Source organism: Semicossyphus pulcher, unplaced genomic scaffold (genome assembly GCF_022749685.1).
Source record: "Semicossyphus pulcher isolate SPU_LCO1_2020_fin unplaced genomic scaffold, fSemPul1.0.p SCAF_19, whole genome shotgun sequence".
NCBI classification, from domain to species: Eukaryota; Metazoa; Chordata; class Actinopteri; order Labriformes; family Labridae; genus Semicossyphus; species Semicossyphus pulcher.
In genome coordinates, this window is record NW_027211692.1 from 3,737,845 (window position 1) to 3,754,886 (window position 17,042).

The window sequence follows — 17,042 nt, forward strand, 5'->3', positions numbered from 1 at the left end:
TAAAAAAAAACAGAAGCACATTCACCAATATGTAATCACTCATGGCCGGCGTATTTGCTACCAGAACGTTATTGTTCCTGTCAGAACTTTATCTGGTCAATTTAAGCGAGCTACTGTATGTTTGGTCCGCCATCTTTGTTGCGCTCGGCTGTACGCTGCAACTGTAACGTTCCGAGATTCCATTCCGTTGGTCCAATCTCCCACAGTTAGTGTTTCTGATAAATGTAACAAACGGTGAGATTGACGGTTCATCTTTAATATTGACCCACCTTCTGACTTCCATTTAGCTCCTTTTGCGGGTTTTCTTTTTTCGAATCTCCAAAAACATCAACTGCGGTTTTAATGGCCGTCTCCACGATGATCTTTGTTTCTGAATAAAACACTAAGTTATCTGACATTTTATCTTTAAAGTTAACAGCCGAGTCTCAAAACAGCGAACACACACAGGAGATAGCGCCATAGATTCCGGAAATGGATGCAGCGCAAATGTTACCGTATTTCAAAATAAAACTCTAAGTTACGACGATTGCAAATATTCTTTTATTGCAACAAACTGAGAAAATACATACAGTGCCATGTCACACAGAACTTTGAATGAGAAAGCCATTTCACTATTTACATTTTACTTAGAAAATAATTACAAGTCTTCTTCTGGGTTATAATGAATTAAGAAAAAAGCAGATTTTGAAAAAGGAAAAAAAAGAGAACTATAAATGCCCCAAACAAAGCTCTGTTCCTCTACTGTGAAGAGCTGTGACTTCTTTTACCATTAATTACTTTGCTTCATCCCTTTATGCTAGCAGACCAGGAGCAATGAGTGAGAGTTACCAGAGCTCTGAAGTGTTAGAACTCCTTCACAGAGCAAGCCAAACAAAAGCTTTTAGTTCATAATGTGAAGACAAACACGCCTCTCTTTGCTGTTGTTAAGCTGTCATAGGCAAATGTTTCGTATTTTTACTACAACTGATATTTTTAGAACTGGATTTGATTAATTTTCTATTCAAAAAGTGTGTTTCCTGAGCAAACTGTAACAGCTGTAATCAACAGATTATGAAATTGGAACCTGGAGAGTTATTTTTTATTTTCTTCAGCTAAGCCAGATTTCGAGAACAAACTCGAGTGTTTTGTTTCCCTTAATACAACACACAGCAGTTCCATTAATGACTTCAAAAGACTAACCATGACCGTTCAGGTGGACTATCAACACACCAAGCACCTATCATTTATGAGCCGTCGCAGCTGTGCTTCTTGAGCTGTCTTGAATCAGAGAAGCCGCGGCCACACTGCTGGCACGCGTAGAGCTTCTGCCCGGTGTGGACCTGCAGGTGGGACTTGAGCTGATTTGACTGGTGGAACTTCCTGTGACAGTACAAGCATTCAAATGGCTTCTCCCCGGTGTGGATCCTCAAGTGTCTGTAGAAGTTTCCGTCAGTTCTGAAGGCCTTGCCGCACTGGTCGCATTTGTACGGTTTTTCACCGGTGTGAATCCGCTCGTGCTGCTTCAGACTACCAGCATGGAAAAACCTCTTCCCGCACACATCACAGACGAAAGGCTTCTCCCCCGAGTGGCTTCTCTGATGATAGCCGAAAGAGTATTTGTTATGGAAAGACTTCCCACATATGCCGCAGTTGAACTCCTTGTGCTCACTGTGACCTCTTTCATGGAGTTTAAGGGAACATGCAGCGCTGAAACCTTTCAGACATATTTTACAGCTGAACGGTTTAACCAGCGACTTGTTTCGCTTTCTAGCCTGTAAAACTCGTTGTGTGCCGTCTGCGTCCTCATTGCTGTCAGCATGCACGTACTTCTGATGTATCAGCAGCCTGCAATTGAAGAGGAAGGTCTTCCCGCACAGATCACACATAAAAGGTTTTCTGGCTCCGTGGATGAGCATGTGAGACTTCAGCTTGGTGTTGTCGGAGAAGCTCTTTCCACAATCCTGGCAGGTGAACGGCTTCTCTCCTGTATGAATGCGAAGGTGCCTCTTGAGGTTGTTATTCAGGCTGAACCTGGCTCCACATATGTGACAGGTGAACGGTTTCTCTCCAGTGTGGACTATGCTGTGTCTCTTCAGAGCAGTGCCGGTTCTGTATGACCTGTTGCACACAGTGCAAATGAACGGACTGACGCCTGTGTGTTTCCTCTTATGCACAGTCAGAGAGTGGGCATATTTGAAAGTCTCCTCGCACATTGTGCATTTGTATTTTTTGGTGTTTGTGTGAACCATCTGATGGAAGCGAAGAGTGTCTTTACTCTTGAACTCCTTCCCACACGTTGCACAGCTGAACGGCCTTTCCTCTGTGTGTACAGCCATGTGACATTTCAGCTGCACACGCGTCTTGAAAGTCTTGTCACAGAGCTGACATTTCAACTTCTGCTTCCACTTCTCGTGGCGCAGGAGATGGTTCTCCAGCGAGGGTTTGATTCTGAATGTTTTTCCACACTGATCACAGGTAAACGGCTTCGGTGGTTTGAGCCGCTGGTGGCGTTTGAGGTGATTCTGCAGCGATTGTTCTTTTCTGTACGATCTCTTACAGCGAGGACAGGGGAAGGGCAAGGGGGATTTATTTGTCTCATGACGCAAAAGGTGATTTTCCAGAGACTTCTTTTCAGGGAAACTTTTGCCACACTGCTCACAAGGAAACTGCTGCTTATGGACATTCATGTGTTTCTTCAGTTCACCTTTCCAATGAAAACTGACGTTGCAGAGCTCACAGGGGAACCGCTTCACTGTCTGAGACTCGTTCTTTCTAAGCCTTCGTCCCTGCACTCCACCTGACCTGATTTTATTCTCTTCAGTGCTGTTCAGACTGGAAGCTGGAAAGAAGGGAAGGAATCTACAATGAGTCTTTTATTATTTGAAGATCTTTCTTGTTAAAAATGTGATATTGTGTCAGAAGAAAGTGTCAAATTTAATCATACCTTCTAGTACTTTAGAAGTTGCTCTCCTGATTCTCCTCGTTCTCCTTGAAGGTGCCTCTTCCACAGATTTCTGTGATGCAAAAGGAAACACATGTAAGGGTTGGTTGAATACAATCAGTACCCTTTAATGTACACATAAGGAACATTTGAGAATACCTTCTCAGTCTCAGTCTGTTTTTTAAAGACAGCAACACTATAAAGTATTCTCTACATCTCCACCAGGGTGGGAAATAAACACTACTGAGATGCTGCTGCTGAGTCTTTGATTGCAGTATACGGACACTTTGACAGGGCCAAACCATCTTAAAGAATAACAGCACTCTTTGAAGACATTGTGTCTTTCAGATAAATATAACTCGACACAGTTAAAAAAAACAACCTTTTCCTGCGCAGAGTCGACACCACTGACGTTGCTGGAGTCCGGACTGGGGACATCTTGAGGAGTAGATCCTGGTGAGGCTGCTGGCTTGAGGAGGAGCTGCATTGTCCCTGTCGTCTCAGAGACAGCTGTCGATGGTGTGGGTGGCTGGGTGACAACTTGGCTGGAACCCACCAACAGCACTGTGGGAGCAGAGCTGACCTTGCCAACAAGCAGCATCGGGGCTGCCGCAGGTTTAGAGACAGCCACAGATACAACTGTCGAGCTGGGAGCAGCTTCCTCTGACTCCGCTGGAACCAGAGGAGGGTTTGAGGTGGATTCCTTAGCAGCAACCAGAGCGGCAGTGGGACTAGTAGAGGCAGACAACCCTGGTGTGCCTGTAGTGTTTCAAAGACACAGAGAGACATATTGTCTCGTCAGTCAGAGTGGTGTAGTGTGTTCTCTAAGTATTGGCTATGAACTGACTTATCCCCGTAGAATCTTAATAACTGACACACACAGAAAATTATTCACTTGCATGTTTTATATCAAAGTTTTTAATGTCAAGGAAAACGAGGAGCAAAAATTCCACAGAGTCACTATGTCAACATTTCTCTACTGAGTTTTGTTGCAAATTAAATATTTCTAGAGTTGTCGAAAGGACAAAATAAGATGTTATGACTCAGTCTGACTGATAAGGTTTCATTTGCTGATCAGAGTGATTGATTGCGGGTTATTGATGACTGCCTCTCACCTATCAATGAGCCGTCCTGCAGCAGGATGTGGGTCGGGCCTCCCTGTGTCTTGTTGCTGCCACTGATACTCTTCAGCTCCTTCTCTAGCTGCTCCATCTCTATGCCCAGCTGACCCACTCTGGCCTCCAGCTCCTGCTCCAGCTGCCCGGCTTTCCTCTGCAGCACATCCTCCAGCTGCTCCACTTTGGCCCGCAGAGCCTCGTTCTCCTCGAACACCTCCGAGGAGAAGTCCGTGAACACTTTGCGGATCTGAACCACCAGACTCTTCTCTATCTCCTGGACTTCACCGAACTTTGCTTCCTCCCACACCGAGTTTGGCGCCTCTTTCGCCCAGACATCCCTGAAAACTGACACTGTCGCCTGGATGGCGACTTCCACAACCGACGCTACTTCGCAGCCGAACCTCGCCTCCATTTTTTTTCGGTCAGATTAAAACCTTAGCCCGCTGTGTCCTTCAGCTCGTGGTGCATTTTTAAACATAAATATTAACTTAAATCAGAATCAGTAGGAGTTTAAACACAACAACTCTTTCTTACGTGTAAAAGTAACGTTCACCGTCCTTCATGGCGGACTGTGCGTTCCTGAAAAGATTCCGTGTAGCATATCCGCTTCCGGTGTCACGTCTCCATTTCAAATTAATTTAAATTTAAATAGTTTAAATATATTTTTTACACCAGCATATGCCTATTTTTTTTTTAAACAAAACTAGCCCACTAGTGTAACTTTTTTAAACTGCTTAAATACAAATTATATTTAAGATATTGCTGTAATACCATTACATTCGAGCATTATGATGCTATTCTTTAGAATTATGTTTTAAGTTAAAGATGCCCACCTAGGATGTTTGTTCAAAAATGCATTTTTATGAAAATCACTTTGACTTTACTTTCAGAATTTGTCTGATGAAAAAAAGTTAAATTACTTTACACTCCTTTATTTAAAGAAAAAAACACACTAATATGTAAATAAGGTTAATTTGTAATCTACAAAGAAACCTACTATTATGCCTTATACCTGCTCATTGCTGCCATGAGATAAAAAAGGTAAACTACCTTCCACAGAGGGGCAGTTTATAATACACTGATCCACTGTCAAATCTGTTGGTGTGTAATTCAGGTTATTGTTAGAAACTGTGATTTACTTCCTCGTGCTCCCAGCATCTTTAAAGCACAGGTCCGAATAATTTAGTTACTTTTGCAAAAGTCATAAGAAGTGTGCATTATGTCTAGTTATGGTGACGCCATAGATACAAGTATAAGCTAGAACATCATTTACTAAAATTAATAATTAGTTTTAAAGAAATATAATAACAGTTAAGTAAAATTAACTAAATTTAAAAGTAGCCATCTTTTGTGGTTAAACTGATAAATGACATGATAAGTAATTGTAAAGCTCATTCAGATTTATGCAATAATCAGACAATACAAATAAATTGACTTTAAAAATATTTATTTTACATTTAATTTTCTTATTTTGAGGGAATATAATAAAAGACTAGCTTTAGTGCCCATCATGGAGATCCCAAGGACCACCTGCAAGACCGCAAATCTCACTTAGCTGCCTCAAAAAAGACACAAGAAGACTTCATCTTTCAATATCACAATTTGTATTTATCAAGTCAAAGAAACAACTGTACAGAGCCGATGACTCGCGGTTAGTTCTGATCATTTTATACATTATTGGTTCGTTCGTTCACCTTTTTCCATGTTGGTGGTTTTGTGTTGGTACGTTACAGTGATTGCATAGTGGAGGGATGGGACTTCAAGACATGCACAGCAGTACATTAATAAGATCTATGTCATTCATGCAACCTCTTTGTCCTGATGTGTTTGTGTGTTTGCTTATGGTTGATATCAATCTCACTGCAACACAGAGTCAAAAAAATAAAGATAACAAAGAGAAAGGGAGGTTTTCCATTGTCACCATGGACAAACCTCTCTGTTTGTTTTTACAGAAAATACTTTTGAAGAAATACATTTGTACATTATCAGGTTGTGTAGGCAGACATACAGAGAGACAGACAGGCTGAGGGCAGATAGACAGTGGTGCTCTGGGGTCCTGGGAGGAGAGAAACTATGGCAGCAAATATTCTGTGTCATCAGCGCTGGATTATCTCGGGCTGGTGTAACAACTACTGTATAGCTGAGATAGCATCTGGAAATATTTCAGTTTCTTAATCTACAGGAGCACTCGAGGGGCAGGTATGTTTACCTGTAGAAAGGTGAGTTAAAGTGCAAGTTGAGGTCTGAACTGACTGTATCTTGAACATCAGTATGGTGAATTAAACCGATCTGGAAACAAAAAAGGTCTGAAACGCACTCCCAACATGTCCAGTAAACAAGAGAGTCCGTATGCGACACCTGTAAAGTTGTAGAACTCTTAAAACTGCTGCATTCACATGTTCACCCTTCAATTAAAGATCCATGTGCCCACATAGTCCTTCTCTTATTCAATGTCACTGACACGGATCCAAGAATCCATGAACTGCACACATTCTAAGTGTGTTTGGTATAATCATCAGCCCTTATTGTCCTCAGAAACATAAAATAATGTTCGACTAAAAATGTTAATTCATGCTTAGAAAGTTGATTGCATTCACTTTTGTCTGAGCCCTATTCAAAGTCTAAATATTGTATATAATATATAACAGGCAGTGTGTGTGTGTACTTTTGTCTGGCCTGGTAACATGGAAACAGAAGATGACTACTTTTTAAACTAAATATCGACACAGGCTGAATTTAGAACTTAAACATGAATTTTTACAGCTTTTCTTTTTAAAGACTCAAGTTCAACATGATGAATGCATGATACAGCTGCTACTAAGAAGTGTTCTCATCATCCATTTATCTGGTGATTCTTTTCTTGAGTTATTAGGCCTCCAAAACATAAGAAAACAATTTAACGCTCAAGGTGTCATCTTCTGTTACAGAGATTTGTCTGACCAGCTGGTTATATCCAAATATATTCGGTTTTTAATGTTATAAAATGAAGAAAATCATAGCGAATCTCTAAATTTAAGAAGCGTGAACCATTAAATATTTTAATCTAAATAGTTGAAACTTTAGTTTCAATGAAACTTTGGAGTAATCACCAAATTGTTTCAACTTTAGCACATAGAGTAAGAGAGTGTGAGAAAAAAAAATCAGGTAAAATCAATTCATGAACATGCTGACTGAACTTCTTCCGACCTAACTCATAACCTTTCAGGATCTGACGTCCCCCTGCTGGATCCCAAACACCACTGACCACCACGCCTCAACTCTCCAACAGGCAAAAGTCCCTAGTGCAAAGAAAAATTTGCATAAAGTCTCATTTCATCACTATCATGGACATCATTATCATTTATATTAACAATATCTATAATAGAAAAGTTCCTCTAAAATCCACATTAATTATATTCCATATTACTGCATACTGCTGCATGATTTTGGTGAACAAGATGCAACATGTCACAGACTGAAATCTGACTGAATGACATCAGACTGAGAAAGCATGTCAGTAAATATAAAGTGTGAAGACTTCACCTTCTATCAAACTAAAATGTATTCATTCTGTATTATGTAAACTATTAGTCTATAATCTACATGCTGTTTTCAAAGTCTTTTCCAGGAAGCAGAACTCTAACAACAACAAACTCCTACATTCATGTCAAGCGAGAAAAGAAAACACTGACTATAAAAACATTAATGATAAACCAAAGGGTATTTTATTCGTCATTTCATCTCTTCCGACAGACTGAGGTTGATGTGAACAGAACAGCACAGACACACACAGACAGGCAGGGTACCTACGAGCTCATACAGACGATCATTTCTGCACGTCAGTCTGTCGTGATGTTAAACATGTGGACCCCACATTTCTGACAAAATGGCTCAAATAACATTAAACGTAATAATGTTCTGATGTTGTACCCTGCACGTGTTGCCCTGTGTGTATCTAATAAAAATAAAGTGTGTCGGTTTATCATGCTGTTAGATTGGTAATCCCACAGCAGAGGACAGTACTGTCGCTTCACACATGGAAGATTTGCTCTTTCAAAATTCACCTCTTTTACTTTGTTAATTTGTGTCCATCATGCATGTAAATGATTGCATTGATCTGGCATTCACACTCGGTTAAGATGCATAAAGTGTGCTGAAATAAAAGAAGATTAAAGAAAGTTACAGTTTCCAAGACATGTATGATGATAAACACGAACCAGACCAACAGGTCAGGACAGAATTTAGAATCCTTCAGTGAACATGGTGTAACTGAAGAAAACTTAAAGATGATTTTAACTTTAAGAAACAAAGAAAGAGATTCACCTTGCAAATATAGAGCACTGAAAACAGGATTAACAGAGCACATAAATGTGTTCTTCAGTTCTGCAGTTTCAGATGGATTTTTACTGAAAGAATCAAAAAGAACTGACATGAACACTTTTTCATACAGTAGCAGTGATATTTAAACAGCATTCCTATTTAAAAAGGATTTTAAATTCTACCTGACCCGGATGCTTCTACCAGGGCATTAAAAGTAACTTCAGTTTGCCCAGCTGCATTTACAAGTTTAGAAGACTTCCTTATTTCGGCCTTCCCTCCCTGTCGTTTATGGCTTTGTGGTGACTCTCAAACAGAAACTGATGAGTGGATGCCGAGTCGGCGGGCTGCAAAGACAAGCTTTATGTGACGAGTGATTTCTCTCCAAGCAAAACATGCAATCTTGCATCTTACAGACACCTGAACCCCTTTTTCTAAATATTTGGTCAGTCTGATGTCCTGGCTCTCAACGGTGTGTCAGTTCATTCACTTATTCATCCATTCATTCATTCCCGTCTAGTTCTTCACTGATCGGATGTTGATCTGGTAAGTTTGATGACCTTTTACACTCCTGATCATGTTAATTACCTGCTGACTTACACTATTTAGCTTGTGTGTGTGTGTGTGTGTGTGTGTGTGTGTGTGTAGTAAGGTGTGGTGGATTGGACCTGTCTGGAAGACTGATGTGTCGTATGAAGGGACAAACATGTCAACATGTTAAGCACACTGTAAGCACACACACTAACATAAATAACCTGAGAGCTATGGAGACCCTGGGAGCGGAGAGCAGCAGCACAAACATGCACTCACACACGCACACACACACACATACAAACACTCTCTACCACACAAACACGCGTGTGTACATACACACAAAAACACAATATTGTAAAATCTGTATTTAAAAAAAGGATGCAACAGATTTGTGTGATTAACTCAAAGAGAATGTCCAACGAGTGGTTTGAAGTAGTAAGAGAACAAAGAGCAGACGAGGCCTGTTTTCAGCCGCAGGGCCTCATTCGTTAAAAACATGCCAGGCGCTGATTTTGTGCTTTTGACTGAAGTCAAAATGTAATCCATGAAAAATTCATCCTGATCGGCAAGTTACTATGAATTTCACCCTTTGACCTTTCAGATATCAAAACAGAAGTCTCAGCCTGTACAGAAACCCAAAGTCGGGAGTGCTGCAATCTTTAGCTGTTTTATTTTTTTAACATTAGTTTAAGTAAAACGAGAGAACATTTAACGAATGAGGCCCCTAGGAACCAGAGTCTACCATCAGATTAAGTCTAGTTTTTAATCGCCTTTGATCATTCATCCATTAGCTGTACATGTTTTTTTAATTGTTAATTAGACCTGGGAGCCCAAGTGGCTGCAGTGACCATACTGTAGTCATTATTTTAAAAAACAAACATCTCATGACTCATCTGTCCTGCAAAAAGCTCCCAGAAAGAATCTCTAATCCTAAATAAACCTTTCGTAAATGAATGGAAGCTGCTCTGTTTACTCTTCTTGGATAGATTCCAACATTAAATGTAAAAACATTCAAGCAACTTTTGCGGTTGTGATCATACATTAGGTTAAAATTAAAAGCCCTTTGTTATTATTCAGGGCAGTGATTAAACATTTATGCTTTCCTCTTTTCTGTCCTGATTGCTTTGAGGATCGTCACTCTGGTCGGCCATCTTCTCTTCTCTTCTCTTACATTATTATCTTTCCATCTTCCTTAAATCAGCACAGAACACCAGCTGTTCATTCATCAGTGGTGCATTTGAATGAATGTGGTTTCAGTGCTGTTTGGTATCAAAGTAAAACCAGTTTCAGTCCTGCATTATTTTATGGCCAGAGCTCAAGACAGATTGGACAAAGTGGAGAAAACAATAAACAAGTAACGTTTCTCTAAGTTTGTAGATCTGTAAAACATTGTGGCATACTTTCATTCTCGTTCACTTTCTGAGGAGTAATAAGACATAGTGTAGGATGTCTTGACTTACAGACGGATAGATACAGTAGATAGGACAGACAGACAAGAAATACATACAGATACAGCTCATCTCATAGAAAAAACAAACATGGAACAGAATGAGCTACTTTTTATCTCACTACCAGCAATCAGTAACAGCCTTTAAGTTAACGTGATGTATTTCCCGTCCCTCTCTCGCGTTAACGTTGCCAGGGGCTCAGCAGCACGAAACTCCCTCTGCAGTTTTCTGAAACTGCCACCAGGGGGCATAGGTACACTCTGTGTGTTCTCACAGAGACACAGAAGAAGAGAGAGAGCGAGCGAGAGAGAAAGATATCTCCTGCTCCAAATCCATCCTGTCCGTCCTATGAGTGAGCCTGGTCAATCCTTCTGTCCTGTGTGTCACTTTCCATCCAAACACAACCGCTTCGTTGACAGTGTTGGAGGCGGAGAGAAGGAGGGGGGCGTTCACTACCAGTCTACAGCCCCGCCTCCTATCCGGAGTTCAGACGCATCAATCCTGACAAATTTGTCGTCCGGCTCACTTTTTCTTACCAGACTTTTCTGAGCGCTTTGCGTCCGACTTCCCGCCCCGATCTGACCTCTCTGACCGTTCGCCTCTCTCCCTCTCCTTTTCTTTCTCTCTCTCCCTCTCTTTCTCCTTTTCTTTGTCTGCTCGCTCGATACGATCTCCCCGGTCCGAGCGCTCTCCGCCTCGCTCGGACCTGTTGTCTCCTTTGCTGCCGTCGCGGCGCGTGCCCTCGTCGGTGGATGAGGTAGTTGGTTGGGGCTGACCCCATTTGGCAATCTCCTCGTGCTCCGTGATACTTGCTGTGATGTTGTTCACCCACGATTTGAGGTCGTCCTGTGAGGGGAGAGAGACCCAAGCGTCAGCTGATTGGTCAGCGATAAAGTCTTTTTTCGTTACCTGATCCATAAAATAAAGCGACTGTTACAACTCAATCAGGTACTTAAAGATGAAATTACAAATTACTCACCTCATCTTTTGCATGAAACAAAAACTCGCTGCCGTCCTTCGTTCTGCAACAAGAGAACAGGACTTTAATAAACAAGCAGTGTAGTGCAGACCCAGCAGAGGATTAGAAAATTAATGGTCAGAAATCAAAGCAGCAGAGACTTTCAGGATGCCTTTAACGAAGAGATCTTCAAGAAAATCATAGTTGTTGATTTATTTACACTAAACATAAATATGAAAAGAGCTCCTCACTTGAGCGTGAAGACGTTCTTCTTCTTCTTGTAGCCGTTGGTGACGTCGCAGTGGCAGTGGGAGAGGTTGAGCAGCGGCTCGTTGTTGTAGGGCGTGGAGGTGTTCTTGGCGTCCTTGTAGAAACCCATCTCCCCTTTGTTCAGCACGCAGTACAAGTTGACCCATGACCTGCTATGGTGTGGGAAGGTGGGAGGTATGAAGGGGAGGGAGGGTGGAGGAGGACAGGAAGGTGAAGGGGAGGAGCATGGGGAAGGTGGGGAGGTGGTGGTTGGGGGGAGATGGGGGGAGTCAGGAAGAGCTGCAGAGTTGCTCTCGCTAAGCTAACACCTCACTCACCTGACCAGAGCAGACAGGTAGGTGGGCGGGATGGACCGGCGCCAAGAAGGGAGGAGGAAACACACTGCCGAACAAACACAGACGAACGGACCAACAGACAGACGCACGAACGGAGGGAGTGGGGGATGGAGGAATGGGGAGGGAGGCTACGTACACGTACGATTGTGTGTCTGTTTGTGTGAGGCATACATATGACTTACCTTAGAGGAGACGAGAGGAGCAGCCAGAAGCACACAGGAGGAGAGGAGAAAAGAGGAAGAGTTTGGTTAAATGGCATTTTGGCAACAACAGAACTTAAATTCAGAGTCATGCTTCATTTTCCTCTGTGAGCGTGTTTACATGCGCACAGCAATCCATTTAATAGCTCACACCCAAATATAGGTATTATTCAGAGCAAGCTGTCTGTTTGCAGCTTAATATCCTGAATCCAAATACCTCTTTGTACTAAAAATGGAAACAGAACTTAAAAAACTTAGACTGGAGAAGACCAACGGTGCATGTGATAATATGTCTACACTGCTAATTTTAGCCTGACAATGGTTTCATTTATGGGAGATCAAGTTACCTTGAGTCAGAATTAGATCTTAGCAATGGCAAAGGAGAGGATGTAAATGATAAAACATATAATACAAGACACTGTTTGGACAGTCTTTTTTCATACTTCCATTTGGAGACATCAATTTCAGAAATGTTCTTAACGTACCAACAGGGCTTTTTAAAAAAGATTATCTTTCAGCCTTTTGCGTTTTTAGATCGTACAGCTGAAGAGTGACAGGAAACATTGGGAAGATAGAGTGGGGACGACATGCACCAAAGGGCAGCGGATCAGAGTCCAACCGGGGCCGATGCAGCGAGCCACTGTATGTGGGGCGTCTGCTCTACCAACTGAGCTAAACCAGTGCTTCACAAACTGAGTGGGGCATAATTTGAATAAAGATGAAAACAAATGTTGTTCTGACTTTGGAAATAGGATAGTAGTGTGACCAAAACACAGACATCAATATAAAGCTGAAGTCTTTGGTTGTCTCCCTGTATGGCACTATGAGACAAGCTAACTGACCTTCACAGAGCTTCAGGGATCAAAGACATGCTGCATCAAATAATTGTTTAGGTATCAGACCTATATCCCACAATGTGACTGATGCTACAACCAGTTGCTAATGTCTCAAATAAAACTAATGACTTTCATGCTACGATATGCAGTTAGTTTAGTATTCATTTAATCAAGGAAATAAAGACGTAGAGTACACACCATTCACATGCACCGTATCCTATAGCAAGGAACACTTCCTCTATCCTGAATAATACCAGAATATTAATGTGCACATAAACATACTCAATGTCTCATCATGTAGCTATGTAACAGAGACAGGTTGAATCTCAATCCTTCCTCACAGGCTAACTGCAGTCTCTCTTTCTCAGTATTGACTGGAGGAAAAGGCCTGAAGGTCCGCCCTTCAGATCCTCTCCTCCAATCAGAGCTGAGTATAAAGGAAAAAAGAGAGCACACATAAGCCAGACAAGGAGCTGTTTGGAGATTCACACTTGTCCAGATTTAAGCCATTCAGGATTATGCTTTACCTTGCCATGTACATAACAGGGCATGTACATACGAGACATTCATCCATTGCCTCGAGTGGGCACGTGAGTGGGACTCATCCATAGCTGGAAGGGGATGAGCTTTTAGCTGTGGGAGGTCAGCCCAGCCACTAGGGGGCAGTGCAGAGAGAGACTTTGCTGTTGGTGTCTCTCTGGAAGCAGGGCAGTCGTCTGTGGAAGCGAGGTAGTGTGTGTGTCTGCGCGCGCGTGTGTGTGTGTGTGTGTGTGTGTGTTGGTGTGTGTGTGTGTGTGTGTGTGTGTGCAGGCCAAGCGACTGGGAACAAGGCAGTGTACATCACCAACAGCTTCATCAACCTCCACTTCCATCATATCAGCCAGCCAGCCAGTCATTCTTCTAGTCAGCCAACCCACTCTGTTGTGCTTTATTCTGTGGGCTTGTGTTAGTTCAGGGGGCATCGTAAGCATCATGCACCATGTTTTCACATGCAGTAAGATGTCAGCGGGTTGCTGTTTTAATCTATGTTGGTCTTGTCTTCACATTCTGATCCTGATGATCAGAGATGACACACATCAAATATTCAGATGCTCCAGCCAGACATGAGAATAACAGAGTGACTCCTGGTGCTACTATACACTTAGGTTAAGATTTCTAAATGAGTACTTTTCTTTGATAGATAAAATACTTAATGTGGAGTAAACTGCACATTTACAAGCAAACTAACTTGAAGTGTCACTTAGTAAGCTGACAATAGCAACACATGTAACAAAAAAAATGGACGCAAAAAACACTTAAAAGCTTAAACTGGTTTGAGGTGGAAGGCAGTGCTGCTGAGAGCGAGCGACGAGTAAAATAACAAATAGTTTTGGAAAAGACTTTTTCACAGCTAAATGTATCCATTGTAAACCAAACTTAATGAAGTCAATTGTATATTTCTATCACGTACAGGAAACACAGTGTGCCTTAAATGTGTCAATGTTCAAGAGAGGTTGACTTTATTTTCCTTATCTATGCTTTGCAGAGTGTAGAGCTTTTCTTATGTGTTCACTCATAAAAATGAAAATGACTTTATTGCATCTCTTGGAATGTAAACATGTTACACCTCATGTATGTCTACTTCCTAAGACATACACTAAATCCAAAGCTTAGAATTGCCCTTTTATGGTGACCCATACGTAAGGGCAGCCAATAAGGCTTCATGTGTGATCTGTGCTGGTGACAGCCATGCATCTGTTCAACATGTCAGACGCAGTGTCAGCGCAGTGTGTGGGCTTGTCAGCTTAGCATGCTCGAGTCATGCCCTGGCCTTTGTTTTTAAATCAATAAATGGAAGAGGCAGTGATGTCATGAGATAAAGACAATGGATGTACGACTGTACGATTGCTGTATCTACTGGCAGTTTCTTTCTTTCCAGCTTGAGGCTTGGATGAATCGGGTTTGAAACAATCCCCAGAAAGAAATAGCCTTCCGACCTTCTAATTATGACTTCCAATTACCATTTGACCACACACATTTTTAAATAGTCAATCATAATTCGTAAAGTCTGACACTCATGACACCAGTGCACAGCATCCTTCTCTCTGATCTTTATCATCTGCTCGTGCAGATATTATGCTCAACATTAAGACCCTGAACACCCACCTATTAGTGCTCTTCTTCAGGCTCTCGATGTCCAGCTTGCGGAAAAGGAAGCCCTCGTGGTGTGCGGTGTGTGATGGCGGCTGGGGGACTGCCGGGCTGCTCTGGGCAGGAGCGGACCTGGACCGCCGAGTAGTCTCCCCTGCCTCTTTGGGTCGAGGTCGCCTCCGTGGTTTGGGTCTGTCCCGAGCTCGAGGCCGTTCAGGACGGGAAGACTTTTCTGGTATCCCGTTAGGCAGGCGGGGGACCTCACCACGGGCCTGAGGGTGAAGGGGTGACAAAGTCAGAATTTGGTTTATGGTTAATAAAATGTTAATAAAAAGGTCATTATAATATGTAATGCATGTATGTATGTTGGTGGAACAGGAAGTTTGTTTTGTTTTCAATTCAACCAGAATATACAAAACACATAAACACTCAGTATTTGCAAACGCTGTGTTTGGATGAAATGCACAACCGATAATTCAACAGACCTGTGCTGCTTCTCTTTCTTGCAGCTGCTCTACAATTTCTGCCAGGGTGGATCTTTTTTCTCTGCCCATAAAAAATGCAAGTAAGAGAATCACATCAGTGTTGTAGATAAAAATATCATTGTTTTTGTTTTTATTTTCTGCAAAATTATCCAACTTTAATGCCCAACCTTGTGACAGACATTTTTATAGTGCTCACCAGAAACATTTGCTAAAATCCAACTTCAAAATGTACACAATAGAGCTCTTTAACTAAACATCCTTTTATATGCTGTAAAACCTGATCATAATTTCCACAAATTATTAATTAGACGATGACCAGATGCTAAATAACACATGAGACAAGACAGAAAACACAACCTGAGTTTTCTCACCCTCCTCCAGATCGTCTGTCTGAATGCTCCTTCCCAGTGTCATGCTCACTGGATTCCTGTCTCTCCAGCCGATGTCGGTCCCTTTCTCTCCGTCGGCCCTCATGGCCTCCGTGGCCCTCCTGCTCGCTGGACGTTTGTCTCTCCAGTGTCCGTCTATCCCGCCTCTCGGCATGTTCCCTCCACACCTCCTGAGGCAGCTCGTCCCTGCGTGCCTGGATCAGCTGCTCGCTGGACAGCTGCCTTTCTATCTTGGGTTCCCTGTGGTAGGTGTGGGTCTGGCCCTGGGGCTCAGCGTGGCCTAATGGGTCAGTCCTGGACCCCCGAGGCCCTCTGGTGGGTTCGCTGTGCAAACGCTCCCGGCCCGGCTCCTGTAGCACCACCTCAGCCATCACAGCCACCTCCGCTCTCTCTGTCCCGATCTCTCCCATCATTATCTCTCTCTCTCTCCCCCTCTCCCTCTCCCTTGCTTTCTCCAGCCGGCTGGCGACGAGCAGGGGCGTCACCGCATCATCCAGGTGTTTAATTTTGGGCTGTCGTAGATATGGGGACGATTTTACCTCCAGAGTCCTTGCTGCCTGTGCTGGCTGGAGGTGAGTCATTGCTTTTGCTGCCTGGTCTTTTGTTGCACTGGCGCTCTCTCGTGCCTGGTTGGCTGAGACAAGCATGGCAGCTGTGGCTATTGAGGCGATTGAGGAAGGTGAAGGCTGGCCTAGTCCTGCAGCCACTCCCACAACATTACCGTGCCGTGCCTCCAAGGTGTGACGGTAGCTGGAACCATTCATCACAGGGGTGTAGTTCGCAACTGTCGACCCTAGTCGACGAGCGACCGATGAAGGGGAGGGTGTTGGCGTGGCAGGTGAGGGTGAGGGAGGAGAGCTGGCTTCGTTCTGTTCATAGATGGTCTGTCTTGCTACAGGGGAGATTGGGAGGCGGGGGAGTGTGGATGGAATGGGTGAGGCATCTTGTGGGTCCAGGAAGACTTTACGACCCAGCAGAGGGGTCGGGGGTAGTTTACTTTGCTCTGCTCTCAACTTTTCTACCTGTGGAGAGAAAACAGAACAAGCTTTAAAATTAAATCGAGACATAAAAAGTAAATTAGGGCTCCAAAATAAGTGAGTGATACAGAATATCTAACGTAAAC

General features: G+C 42.8%; 2 protein-coding genes across 2 annotated transcripts in view; both read right to left on the minus strand.

Annotated features, from left to right (window-relative positions):
* Window positions 1–555: 555 nt before the first annotated feature.
* Window positions 556–4,591, minus strand: LOC138597205 (zinc finger protein 665-like). The gene is made up of 4 exons (XM_069668776.1): window positions 4,036–4,591; window positions 3,303–3,679; window positions 2,924–2,993; window positions 556–2,818 (listed from the first exon to the last, which is right to left on the minus strand). The coding sequence occupies exons 1-4, from the start codon at window positions 4,448–4,450 to the stop codon at window positions 1,224–1,226; spliced, it is 2,457 nt and encodes an 818-aa protein (XP_069524877.1). The 5' UTR covers window positions 4,451–4,591; the 3' UTR covers window positions 556–1,223.
* Window positions 4,592–7,719: 3,128 nt separating this feature from the next.
* LOC138597520 (spectrin beta chain, non-erythrocytic 4) overlaps window positions 7,720–17,042 on the minus strand; it is a 65,824-nt gene continuing 56,501 nt past the window's right edge. Inside the window, exons 38-43 of the mRNA XM_069669129.1 lie at window positions 15,902–16,941; window positions 15,531–15,591; window positions 15,061–15,317; window positions 11,526–11,696; window positions 11,296–11,338; window positions 7,720–11,162 (exon numbers count right to left, since the gene is read on the minus strand). Coding sequence (XP_069525230.1) covers window positions 10,839–11,162; window positions 11,296–11,338; window positions 11,526–11,696; window positions 15,061–15,317; window positions 15,531–15,591; window positions 15,902–16,941 — 1,896 coding nt within the window. The 3' untranslated portion in view covers window positions 7,720–10,838. The remainder of the gene's footprint in view (window positions 11,163–11,295; window positions 11,339–11,525; window positions 11,697–15,060; window positions 15,318–15,530; window positions 15,592–15,901; window positions 16,942–17,042) is intronic.

Bases quoted from the DNA above. Each gene is read 5' to 3' on its own strand.
- LOC138597205 (XM_069668776.1), bottom strand. From the start codon at position 4,450: ATGGAGGCGAGGTTCGGCTGCGAAGTAGCGTCGGTTGTGGAAGTCGCC. The intron at 3,680-4,035 runs GTGAGAGGCAGT...GAAACACTACAG, and splicing joins GCAGGACGGCTCATTGATAG to GCACACCAGGGTTGTCTGCC. The intron at 2,819-2,923 runs GTATGATTAAAT...CCTTCTTTCCAG, and splicing joins AACTTCTAAAGTACTAGAAG to CTTCCAGTCTGAACAGCACT.